We start from the raw sequence: 13,321 nt of genomic DNA, 5'->3' as shown, positions 1-13,321 counted from the left end.
AACTCAGGTGATGCCTAAGGGGGGTAATTCAGGGGTGTTGTGGGGTAAATGATATGACGGGTAATACGAAGCCTGACCTTTTCTGCATCAAGCGGGAAAACCCCCATCTCTTGGGTGGCTTTGGTTATAAAGACCCATTTCTCCTGGAACTGAATCCAGAGGTCCAGGTGGCGGCCTGAGAGAGAGAGAGAGAGAGAGAGAGGCAGTCAGCACGACAGAATACGTGTGACATAGAGACAGTCAGCGCGGTAGAATACGTGTGACATAGAGACAGTCAGCGCGGTAGAATACGTGTGACAGAGAGACAGTCGGCGCGATAGAATACGTGTGACAGAGAGACAGTGTGAAGAGAGCGCGGGAGTTAGTGTGCAGTGATAGAATACGTGTGACAGAGAGACAGTCAGCACGGTAGAATACGTGTGACAGAGAGACAGTCGGCGCGATAGAATACGTGTGACAGAGACAGTGTGAAGAGAGCGCGGGAGTTAGTGTGCAGTGATAGAATACGTGTGACAGAGAGACAGTCAGCACGATAGAACACGTGTGACAGAGAGACAGTCGGCGTGATAGAATACGTGTGACAGAGACAGTCGGCGCGATAGAATACGTGTGACAGAGAGACAGTCAGCGCGGTAGAATACGTGTGACAGAGAGACAGTCGGAGCGATAGAATACGTGTGACAGAGAGACAGTGTGAAGAGAGCGCGGGAGTTAGTGTGCAGTGATAGAATACGTGTGACAGAGAGACAGTCAGCACGATAGAATACGTGTGACAGAGAGACAGTCGGCGTGATAGAATACGTGTGACAGAGACAGTCGGCGCGATAGAATACGTGTGACAGAGAGACAGTCGGCGCGATAGAATCCGTGTGACAGAGAGACAGTGTGAAGAGAGCGCGGGAGTTAGTGTGTATTTGACACAGGCGTTTCCCCTTAGAGGCCAATATACTTGTAGAGTAAAGTGATGACCTCTTCTTCAGGGAGGGACCTCTGAGGTCTGGTGGCACCGGCCATCTTGCTTTATGTGGCGCTCAGAGTGAGAGAGATAACACACCAAGTGCCTGAAAATGTCTAACTCCATAAACCCTCCAACACATGCGCGCACACCAACCGAAAGCCTCCAGTTTCTGCATCCAATCAGACACCTCGTCCTGCATGCCGGGGGTGAGAGGAGACGCGTTCATCATGCGCAGAGTCACCCGGCTGTCATCCAGCAGACTGTGGAGAGACTCCACATCTGAAACAAACAGGTTGATGCAGGGGGTGCGGGTAAATACAGGCAGAGGACAGAGGGGGTGTGGGTAAATACAGCCAGAAGACGGAGGGGGTGCGGGTAAATACAGCCAGAGGACGGAGGGGGTGCGGGTAAATACAGGCAGAGAACAGAGGGGGTGCAGGTAAATACAGCCAGAGGACGGAGGGGGTGCGGGTAAATACAGCCAGAGGACGGAGGGGGTGCGGGTAAATACAGGCAGAGGGCGGAGGGGGCGCGGGTAAATACAGGCAGAGGGCGGAGGGGGCGCGGGTAAATACAGGCAGAGGACGGAGGGGGTGCGGGTGAATACAGGCAGAGGACGGAGGGGGTGCGGGTAAATACAGGCAGAGGACGGAGGGGGTGCGGGTAAATACAGGCAGAGGACGGAGGGGGTGCGGGTAAATACAGGCAGAGGACGGAGGGGGTGCGGGTAAATACAGGCAGAGGACGGAGGGGGTGCGGGTAAATACAGGCAGAGGACGGAGGGGGTGCGGGTAAATACAGGCAGAGGACGGAGGGGGTGCGGGTGAATACAGGCAGAGGACGGAGGGGGTGCGGGTGAATACAGGCAGAGGACAGAGGGGGTGCGGGTGAATACAGGCAGAGGACGGAGGGAGTGCTGGTAAATACGGGCAGAGGACGGAGAGGGTGCGGGTAAATACGGGCACAGGGCGGAGGGGGTGCGGGTAAATACGGGCAGAGGACAGGGGTGCTGGTAAATACAGGCACAGGGTGGAGGGGGTGCGGGTAAATACAGGCAGAGGACGGAGGGGGTGCGGGTAAATACAGGCAGAGAACGGAGGGGGTGCGGGTAAATACAGGCAGAGGATGGGGGGGTGCGGGTAAATGCTCAGGATCATTGGCAGATTGCTTGTTAATTCTGGATCCTGCGTTGGGGAGAAAGTCTCACCTGTCAGTAAAAAGGCCCCGCTGTCCTTTCTGTGAGCTCCCTCCTCAGATTCCCATAATCTGACACTTGCAGGTGAGTGTGAGCTCCCTGGGGTGGGCTCTGAGATCCCCACATGGAGGAAAAATTTCACCAGGTGGAACCGCGCCTCTCGCCAAACACTTTGCAGCTTCTGGAATCTCTGGAACAACATCAGCTCTGCCCGGGCCCCGCGAGCAACCTATCACAGGCAAACACGCGCGTGAGTACAACTCCGGGAGACAGCTCCATTAATGAGTGTGACACACAACTGACAGGAGACCTTCTCAATTTCATCCTGATGCTGGAGAAGTGGAAACGCCAACAGGTCACCGATGGTCATTGTCTCCAGACCACAAAATGTTTCCCCCATCCCTGCCACAGGAGACAAGCATTAAATAACGGCAATGGAGACATGCGTTGGAACGACAGAGCAGCTCCTGAGCTGGGAAAACTGGTATTAAGAGTCATAAGGACCTCTACCACGCCCACCACCTACCACCATAAGGCTACCAACCCAACAAGAAGCAACACAAACCCCATGGATCCAGCTACCATTCAGATGAACAGCCGGCTACCAACTGTCCCAGTCCCTATTTACTACCAACCCAAGTGCCATCTAAGTGACCACCACCCACCCAGTGACCATCAAGCCAACTGATTCTATGGTGATCTACCCCAAATCCTGTCTACCCCTCCAAGGCCCTACACCCCACCTTCATCTCTTTCCTTCCACCCTAAGATTCTGGTAGCAAGCAGGCACATATTCTTCTCAAGCCCCCCACACTCATTCAGAGGCCACATATGGTGGCACATTTGCTGTACTTACCAATAAACATGGCTTTCCAGTGCTTGCGCTTGAGTGCAGGGCTTCCCAGTGTCTGGAGAAGAGGTAGGGTCCGCGCCTCATCATCCAAGACTTGTCTCACCTTCTGGATCACCGGATCTTCTTCAGGGAGAATGGCGGCCAGTTCCTGAAGGGTTCCTGCGCAGGTTTCTAGCTTCTCCTTCATCAGCTCGGTGTTCAGCTGTCAGGGGCAGGTAGATGGGGCAGGTTAGGTATCTGAGGAGTGCTAGAGACATGAACCCCCCCCACGTGAAACCACGTAAAGCGCAAGAATTACAGAAGACCAAGCCAAGGCTCTGGAATTGGGAGAAACATTAAGTATCCTACGTTTAATGTGTTAACGATGGATCGTGGCGCATGTAAGGGTAGAACCAGGCTGGCTGCTTGGGGGATGTATTGGGGGGACATTTAACTCCATGTCAGATATCCCAGCATTCACTGGAGGGGTGGGCTCGAAGTAAAATGCAGATTTGAGGGTGGAGGGGCAGATAATCGGAGGAAAGGGTAGATTCTCAGGTTGAAGGGCAGATTTGCTATATAAATATATATAAATAATAACACACACCGTGCAGCCCCCCCCTCGTGGTTTTTCCACGCTGTCCCGTCTCCTGGAATTTTTACCTTCACGAATGGCGTGCGTTTCCAGCCAGCGACATCCGCCATGCTCCTGTCCAGCAGTTTCCACGCCGCTGCCCGCGCCTGGACCTGTTTCTCTCCTCTGATGATCCCTGATACGTCAAATGTCTTTCCTAGAGGCGGGGTGAACAGAGGGTTAATGGCCCAAAAGCAGGGCGGCTACGTCAACAAGCACAGAAATAAAGAGAATAAAAGTAATATTATAAATAGAAGCTCTGGGGTAGTACAGACCACATCTGCCGGACGCGATTCAGCATCGGGCTCACCTTGTAAGGCTTGTCTGGAGCGGCTGAGTTCATGGAGCTGAGCCATCAGGAGGTGAAGTCTCCGGCGCATGTCTCCCAGCTCTCGCAGCACCCGCCCGACATTCTGAGACGGGTCCAGGTAGACGGGAGAAGAGGCGGCTGCGACGAGGCTCTCGGCCTCCCTGTAAAGTGACCGGAAGGGGAGCTCCAGACTCGCCGACATGGAGTAGCGGTTACTGCTCAGGAAGTCAGAGGCGTCCTTCAGGTGCAGGTGGAAATTATCCCAAGTGTCCATCAGCTGAGGACCCACAAAAACGAAGGCAGAGGGACTTTAACAAAGGCCTAGGAGAGGCCAAGGGCCTCCATCACACAAAACTAGGCCAAGGCCTTTTCATAATCGATTAGTTGGCCGATTATTCTTTCGATTAACCGGATACAAAAATAAACGTACATTTTTCATTTATTTAAAATAATTTAATAAACAAACAGGGTGTTGGCAATGATTTTCATTATCGATTATTATCGATTTTATCGATTAGTTGTTGCAGCCCTAGTTACCTCGCAGTGCAGACTTTCTTCTTCTGAGGTTGGCTGCCGGTAATTCATTCGCACCACGGCAGCGAGGGAACCGATGTAATCCAAGCGAGTCTGAAGGTTATCAACACTCTTTGTATACATTTCCACCTAGAGAGAAGGCAGCGCAATGAATGACGCAGTGAATGATGCAAAGAATCACACAGTGAATGAGGCAATGAATGACGCACTAAATCACACAATGTGCATGCATGGAAAAAACGTTGCATTCCAGCAAACATGAGTTCCAATAAAACATTTCGAGGAACACAAGAAAACTTACGTTGGTCCAGTTTATAAATAGACATGTCCAAGGAGAGCTCTCAGGAAACCAAATCCACAGGGTTAGAGTGCTGAGTGGAATGTCTGGAGCAGAGCGCTCCCGGAGCGGAATGTCTGGAGCAGAGCGCTCCCGGTGTGGGATGTCTGGAGCAGAGCGCTCCCGGAGCGGGATGACTGGAGCAGAGCGCTCCCGGAGCGGGATGTCTGGAGCAGAGCGCTCCCGGAGCGGGATGTCTGGAGCAGAGCGCTCCCGGAGCGGGATGTCTGGAACAGGGTGATACCCCACTCAGTCTCACCTTGTTAGCGAATTCAGTAAAAGCTGGGATCTCAGTACTGGGTGATTGAAAAACCTTCAGAGCCAGAGACAGCTCCTGCAGGAGAAGCCGAGAGCGATGAGAGATCTCCGATGTCAGCAGATGGAGAATGTCCTGAATTACAGCAGCCAGGGGAGGACCTACGAGACAGCAGGAAGACCGTTTAATGTGTCCAGCTCAGCGTGACAGCTGAGTGACAAGGCATCTACCCCTTAGGCTGCGCGCCCTCCCCATGTACCTATCTGCCTCTTGATGGGAGTGCAGGAAAGGGTAAGCGCTTGGCTTCTGACTGTCTCTTTCACACAGAGCAGCCGTTCCTCCCAGGCTTTCAGTTTTAGGATGAGATCTTCGTACTCCTGGGCCGAGTTTCCATGGAGCTTCTCGAGGACCCATGACTTCCCACCGCGAAGAGACCCCCGGACCTCAGACACCCAGGAGATCTCATCACAGAACCGCTGCAGCTCACCGAGAGAAGCCTGGAGACGAGACAGAGGGACACAAGCTGCAGCCCACCACTGTCCAGGCCTGGACCCCACACCGTGTCTCTCACTCTCTCTGCTCCATGTCACCTCTCTCACTCTCTCTGCTCCATGTCACTCGCCTCTCTCACTCTCTCTGCTCCATGTCACTTGCCTCTCTCACTCTCTCTGCTCCATGTCACTCGCCTCTCTCACTCTCTCTGCTCCATGTCACTCACCTCTCGCACTCTCTCTGCTCCATGTCACTCACCTCTCTCACTCTCCCTGCTCCATGTCACTCACCTCTCTCACTCTCTCTGCTCCATGTCACTCACCTTTCTCACTCTCTCTGCTCCATGTCACTCACCTCCAACGTTCTCTGCAGTCTTTCTTTGGCCTGAGAGATGAGGTCGTTGTTATAGAGAAGACTTTGCAGAGGCTTTAGATGCAGAGGGAGGTTCTCACCCTTCTCCATGTGCCCCTCGATCTTCAGACCCCCCGCCCTGGCGCACCTCACCAGGGGTACCTCGGGTTTCGGAAGAACCATCCTAAGCTTCTTCTCACTGAGCGTTGGCAGAGGGGGCAATACTGAAAAAAGAGGCTCAGTCACACCAGATCAGAACCATCACCCAGACACCGGACCCGGGGCACAGACCCAGCAGTACCCTGCGCTCTGGGGGGTTCCTGGACACACGCAGTGGGCGCCTCCTCGCTGGTTTCCCGATCAAACATCCCAGTCACCTGCGGATCCAACAGACATCAATCATCAGCGAGTGACAGCTTTAATAAAGAAGAGACAGTCTAATGCCCCACGAAGCCCCACCAGGACAGAGTCTCACCTCCAAGACAGAGTCCAGAACTGAGCCAATCGCTCGCTGGAAGCTCTCCTGCGTAGAATCTCCAATAGGGTTCAGAGACAGCCTGTCCTGCTCTCCAAACTCCAGACTGACTTGCAGGAAGGAGCTGCCGGCCTTGGCCCTGGACTGTGAAAGAGACAGACATAAATCCTGAGAGACCCGCAGGAAGGAGCTGCCAGCCTTGGCCCCGGACTGTGAAAGAGACAGACATACATCCTGAGAGACCCGCAGGAAGGAGCTGTCGGCCTTGGCCCCGGACTGTGAAAGAGACAGACATAAATCCTGAGAGACCCGCAGGAAGGAGCTGCCGGCCTTGGCCCTGGACTGTGAAAGAGACAGACATAAATCCTGAGAGACCCGCAGGAAGGAGCTGCCAGCCTTGGCCCCGGACTGTGAAAGAGACAGACATACATCCTGAGAGACCCGCAGGAAGGAGCTGTCGGCCTTGGCCCCGGACTGTGAAAGAGACAGACATAAATCCTGAGAGACCCGCAGGAAGGAGCTGCCGGCCTTGGCCCTGGACTGTGAAAGAGACAGACATAAATCCTGAGAGACCCGCAGGAAGGAGCTGCCAGCCTTGGCCCCGGACTGTGAAAGAGACAGACATACATCCTGAGAGACCCGCAGGAAGGAGCTGCCGGCCTTGGCCCCGCACTGTGAAAGAGACAGACATGCATCCTGAGAGACCCGCAGGAAGGAGCTGCCGGCCTTGGCCCCCGGACTGTGAAAGAGACAGACATACATCCTGAGAGACCCGCAGGAAGGAGCTGCCGGCCTTGGCCCCGGACTGTGAAAGAGACAGACATACATCCTGAGAGACCCTCAAACACAGACCGTTTCCCTGAGCCGTCGATCTGTCGGGACGGGGCAAACACCCTCCGCACGGCAGACGGGGTGGAGAGGTTATTGGGAGAGACAGGAGCGGCTCTCTTAATACATTCTGGTACCGGAGAAAGCGTCATGGGGGTTGCATTTTCATAAAGGTTAGAGAACAGCACGTGAGGTAAGAAGTCTAAGGAAGCATTATGCAGTAGTGGTTACAGAGATCGGCAACACTGCATAGAAGGTAAGAGTTGACACAAAAAAAATGAAATACCGGTAAATATATTGGTTTAAATATAACCTCCAGCATCATTTTGTCCAAATAACACAGAGACAAGGGGCCTGAGAACAAATCTATAGGTGGTGTTATTATCCATCATCATCATCACTAATAATTATTATTATTTACTATTATCATTATTATAACCATCAATACTATTATTATTATTAGTACTACTTGTATTATTATTATTATTACCACCAATACTATTATTATTATCATTATTATGACCATCAATACTATTATTATTATTATTACTACCATCAATACTATTATTATCATTATTATTACCATCAATACTATTATTATTATTACTAGTACTACTTGTATTGTTATTATCATTATTATTACCATCAATACTATTATTATTATTATTATTACTACCATCAATACTATTATTATCATTATTATTATTATTACCATCAATAATATTATTACTAGTACTATTATATTATTACTATTACTAGTACTACTTTTATTGTTATTACCATTATTATTATCATTGCTATTTACTATTATCATCATCATCATTTTTATTAACGCTATTTATTATTATTATTATTATTATTATCATTGCTATTTACTATTATCATCATCATTATTATTGATATTCATCATAATTATTATTGCTATTTACTATTATTATTTTTTTTTGACTATTATCATCATTATAATTATTGCTATTTACTATTACCATCATCATCATTATTATTAAAGACCTCACGTCTCACCTGGATGATCTCATTCACAAAGCTGCAGATGTCCCTCTGAAGGAACGACCGCAGGTTCTGACAGATGAGATGTCCCACCAATGCCGTTAGAACCCCCAGCCTGCTCGCCCAGGACTCGGCCTGGCGCATGCGCGCATCTGCCTCCTTCCTGTCGGCCCGGCGATCGGAAACCGTCAGCTCCTTATCTCTCTGCAGGGTCTGCACCATGATGTACGTGTCGTCCCTCACCTGCAACCAAGCATTTCAGGAGGCCAGTCAGTCACTTTCGCTCTCCTCCATAATGTTAGGAAACCCTTCAGGCGCTGCAATCATCCAGGAATCGAGGGCAGTTGGCAACGTTACCCAAAATCTACGGGGCCAAATTAATAAAGAGAAACGGTGCCCTAATGGCCAAGAAATCAGGAGAAAAGGTCAATAACACTGCCCAAAATAATAACCCTTTCATTAAATAAATTACTTAGATCATATTTACACTGAGAATATACAGGGATATAACGGCTAATAAGGTCGGTATTAGTTATACAGGCGGAGAGTATATAATATATAATATGAGGAATATACAGTGATGTAATGGATTATAAGGACGGGATTAGTTATACGGGGGGGGAGAGTATATAATATATAATATGAGGAATATACAGGATATAACGGGTTATAAGGACGGGCTTAGTTATACGGCCGGGGGGTATATAATATATAATATGAGGAATATACAGGGATATAACGGGTTATAAGGACGAGATTAGTTATACGGCCGGAGAGTATATAATATATAATATGAGGAATACACAGGATATAACGGGTTATAAAGACGGGATTAGTTATACGGGGGAGAGTATATAATATATAATATGAGGAATATACAGGATATAACGGGTTATAAGGACGGGGTTAGTTATACGGGGGAGAGTATATAATATATAATATGAGGAATATACAGGGATATAACGGGTTATAAGGACGGGATTAGTTATACGGGGGGAGAGTATATAATATATAATATGAGGAATATACAGGATATAACGGGTTATAAGGACAGGATTAGTTATACGGCCAGGGAGTATATAATATATAATATGAGGAATATACAGGATATAACGGGTTATAAGGACGGGATTAGTTATACAGGGGAGAGTATATAATATATAATATGAGGAATATACAGGATATAACGGGTTATAAGGACAGGATTAGTTATACGGCCTGAGAGTATATAATATGAGGAATATACAGGGATATAACGGGTTATAAGGACAGGATTAGTTATACGGCCAGGGAGTATATAATATATAATATGAGGAATATACAGGATATAACGGGTTATAAGGACGGGATTAGTTATACAGGGGAGAGTATATAATATATAATATGAGGAATATACAGGGATATAACGGGTTATAAGGACAGGATTAGTTATACAGGCGGAGAGTATATAATATACAACAGGGCTTGACAAATTTGTTGGGAATCTAGGCGCCAGGTAAAAAAGTTAGGAGCCAGGATTTTTTTAAACTAACAGTTGGTCAGGAGGGATCCTGTTGGTTGAATTAATGGTCGAATTCTCCTCAGAAAAAGTTATTTCCTTTAATAGATTATGCGCATAATCGAGACAAGGCACACAACACACAAAAGTCGAAGCGTTGTCTAATTACGTATTTGGATTACATGGTTTAAATAACTTCTTATACTTCTTATCTGCTTCTAATAGCATGCATCATTCTGATTGGCTACTTTTTAAGCAGGTTACGCCTCTTAGTAGATATGTTGGCGCAACTCGTGATATATCATAGACTAGACATTTTCTACTGTCTTTGTCAGCAATAATATTTATGATAACATAAGCATTTTTCTAACAGATCCGATCATCATCAGCCCACTTACTAAACTCACAGCGTTTGACCTGGAAGCACCCTGGACTTTCAGGTCAGTGCTGTTTGGTTTTTTTTTAAAATACATTTTTTTCATTTTTTTTTAACTCTTTCGATGCTGATGTTCCATTGGAGCACAGCATTGACAGATATTTAGTCCCCACAAGCTTGTGGGGACAAATGTTAACCCCTGCAATGCCACGAATGTGTCATACACAATTATGGCATTGAAGGGGTTAACGCTGCACTGTCGCTCTCATGGAGTGATCAGGCAGCAGGGGGGTGTTGGGGCTGGTCTCCACACTCATGTGGAGATCAAGGAACCCTCTCCCCCTGTCCCTGAAGCTGCCTCTGGCAGCTGGGACTCTATTGCTGGTCTATAGACCAGCCACTGCAGGGGGGAGTCTATGATGACTGCTGTAGGCTTCTATGCCTACAGGAATCATCAAAGGGCTTGTGGGGGCTCGTTTTTTTGCTGTTGCTGGTCTGTCTGGGCTTCCAGGCAGACCACCGGCAGCAGAGCCCCTTACAAAATGGGAGTTAACCCCTAAAACGCCGCGATTGCGGCATTGAAGGGGTTAACGCTGCACTGTCGCTCTCAGGGAGCGATCAGGCAGCAGGGGGGGGTGTTGGGGCTGGTCTCCACACTCATGTGGAGACCGAAGAACCCTCTCCCCCTGTCCCTGAAGCTGCCTCTGGCAGCTGGGACTCAATTGCTGGTCTATGGACCAGCCATTGCAGAGGGAGTCTCTTTGATGACTGCTGTAGGCTTCCATGCCTACAGGAGTCATCAAAGGGCTTGTGGGGGCTCGTTTTTGCTGTTGCTGGTCTGCCTGGGCTTCCAGGCAGACCACCAGCAGCAAAGCCCCCAAAACGGGAATTAACCCCTAAATGCCGCGATCGCGGCATTGAAGGGGTTAACGCTGCGGTGTCGCTCCCATGGAGCGATCAGGCAGCTGGGGGGTGTTGGGTGAGGTCCCCAGACTTGTGTGGGGACCCAATCAACACACAAACCCCTTCCCTGAGGCTGCCTGTGGCAGCTGAAAACACGATTGCTGCTTTTCCAGCAACCGCGTTTTCAGCCTACAGGATCACTCCGTGGGAGTGATCTCAGGCTCGGGGGCGGGCTCGGAGTGGCTGTGCTGTCTGCCCAGACTCCTGGGCAGACAGTAGCAGCAGCGCCCCCATGTGGCGACAGCCTCTTACATCCACAATTTTTTCTGGATGTAAGAGGCTGACAAAACCTAGGCGCCAGGACAAAATTCTCTGTCGCCATGGCGACCTGGCGCCTGGGATTTGTCGAGCCCTGATATATAATATGAGGAATATACAGGGATATAACGGGTTATAAGGATGGGATTAGTTATACGGGACGGAGAGTATATAATATATAATATGAGGAATATACAGGATATAACGGGTTATAAGGACGGGATTAGTTATACGGGGGGGGGGGAGTATATAATATATAATATGAGGAATATACAGGATATAACGGGTTATAAGGACCGGATTAGTTATACGGCCGGAGAGTATATAATATATAATATGAGGAATATACAGGATATAACGGGTTATAAGGACGAGATTAGTTATACGGCCGGAGAGTATATAATATATAATATGAGGAATATACAGGATATAACGGGTTATAAGGACGGGATTAGTTATACAGGGGAGAGTATATAATATATAATATGAGGAATATACAGGGTATAACGGGTTATAAGGACGGGATTAGTTATACGGGGGAGAGTATATAATATATAATATGAGGGATATACAGGATATAACGGGTTATAAGGACGGGATTAGTTGTACGGCAGGAGAGTATATAATATATAATATGAGGAATATACAGTGATGTAATGGATTATAAGGACGGGATTAGTTATACGGGGGGGGAGTTTATAATATATAATATGAGGAATATACAGGGTATAACGGGTTATAAGGACGGGATTAGTTATACGGCCGGGGACTATATAATATATAATATGAGGAATATACAGGGATATAACGGGTTATAAGGACGGGATTAGTTATACGGGCCGGAGAGTATATAATATATAATATGAGGAATATACAGGGATACAACGGGTTATAAGGCATGGGCGTAGGAACCCCTAAAAATCTGGGGGGATAGCACTTTTACTGGTAGGGTATACCTGACCATTTCACCAACAGGGACTTTTATGACATTGCATTATAAATACATAGAGCTTAATATGTAGTTGGTCCCCCTTTGCAGCTATAAGATTTTGGAGAGTTTCTGTGGGGAATTTTTGCAACCATGCCTTTATGGACCTTGTTTTGTACACTGGGGCACAGTCATGATGGAATAGAAAAGGACCCTCCCCAAAACTGTTCCCACAAAGTTAGAAGCATAGTGTTGTCCAAAATGTCTTGGTTTATCACCTTCAGCTCATAAAACGTTCTACTAGATGAATGGGAGAAAATTCCCACAGAAACAGAAAAATCTTACAACCACAGATGGACCCCACTGGACACGGCCACAGAGACTACTATGATGTATTGAAGGAACCATCTAAGACTCCTAACACGTCATGCACACAGGAACAGATCCACACACTTAGACACTTGAATAACATACATACACATGCACACACTAACAAAAACAATCCCACCCTAATATACCTAGACACATGCCCGCTATAACACACCTGGAAACATACTAACATACCCATAAAAACAGATGTGCACAATAACAAACCCACAAACATACGCTATCACACCCAGACACGCAAACACATCCTTCACTTACTCTGCCTACCCGTAGATTTAACACGTGGTGCTTTGTATTAGTGATGCCCTAGACCAAGTAGCACCCCGCAATATTCTCTTGTGTCCAAATGCTAGATACAGTGACGCACACTCATTTTAACCAGAAATAGGCCTGGATTTAACCCTAGGCGCCCCTGAGTTAAACATGTGTTACAGGGAATCATTCTCTTTCCTTTAAGTACGACATGCCTGCTCATACACACATATGCACTGCTCTTACGCATGCCTGCCCACAAAAACACATATATACGCTGCAATTGCCTGCACATACACACTTGCCAGTACTCACACATATGCACTACCCTTTTACACGCCTGCCCAAACATACATAAACTGCTCACACACACATGCCTCCCCATAAATATACACTGCCCTTGCACATACTTACACAGACATATACACTATAAGACAAATACACTCCTT

General features: G+C 48.0%; 1 protein-coding gene across 1 annotated transcript in view; it reads right to left on the bottom strand.

Moving 5' to 3' along the window:
- DNHD1 (dynein heavy chain domain 1) overlaps window positions 1-13,321 on the bottom strand; it is a 48,263-nt gene that overhangs the window by 24,236 nt on the left and 10,706 nt on the right. The window contains exons 7-21 of the mRNA XM_053456185.1: window positions 8,189-8,453; window positions 7,227-7,404; window positions 6,375-7,113; window positions 6,201-6,276; window positions 5,903-6,123; window positions 5,316-5,553; window positions 5,060-5,217; window positions 4,467-4,592; window positions 3,930-4,206; window positions 3,649-3,776; window positions 3,010-3,208; window positions 2,464-2,555; window positions 2,166-2,382; window positions 1,112-1,237; window positions 102-175 (exon numbers count right to left, since the gene is read on the bottom strand). Coding sequence (XP_053312160.1) covers window positions 102-175; window positions 1,112-1,237; window positions 2,166-2,382; window positions 2,464-2,555; window positions 3,010-3,208; window positions 3,649-3,776; window positions 3,930-4,206; window positions 4,467-4,592; window positions 5,060-5,217; window positions 5,316-5,553; window positions 5,903-6,123; window positions 6,201-6,276; window positions 6,375-7,113; window positions 7,227-7,404; window positions 8,189-8,453 — 3,114 coding nt within the window. The remainder of the gene's footprint in view (window positions 1-101; window positions 176-1,111; window positions 1,238-2,165; window positions 2,383-2,463; window positions 2,556-3,009; window positions 3,209-3,648; window positions 3,777-3,929; window positions 4,207-4,466; window positions 4,593-5,059; window positions 5,218-5,315; window positions 5,554-5,902; window positions 6,124-6,200; window positions 6,277-6,374; window positions 7,114-7,226; window positions 7,405-8,188; window positions 8,454-13,321) is intronic.

The sequence above is a fragment of the Spea bombifrons genome, chromosome 2 (genome assembly GCF_027358695.1).
Source record: "Spea bombifrons isolate aSpeBom1 chromosome 2, aSpeBom1.2.pri, whole genome shotgun sequence".
In the NCBI taxonomy this organism is placed as follows: domain Eukaryota; kingdom Metazoa; phylum Chordata; class Amphibia; order Anura; family Pelobatidae; genus Spea; species Spea bombifrons.
Note: the sequence above shows the minus strand (reverse complement) of the source record. Positions and strands in the feature narration are given on the sequence as shown.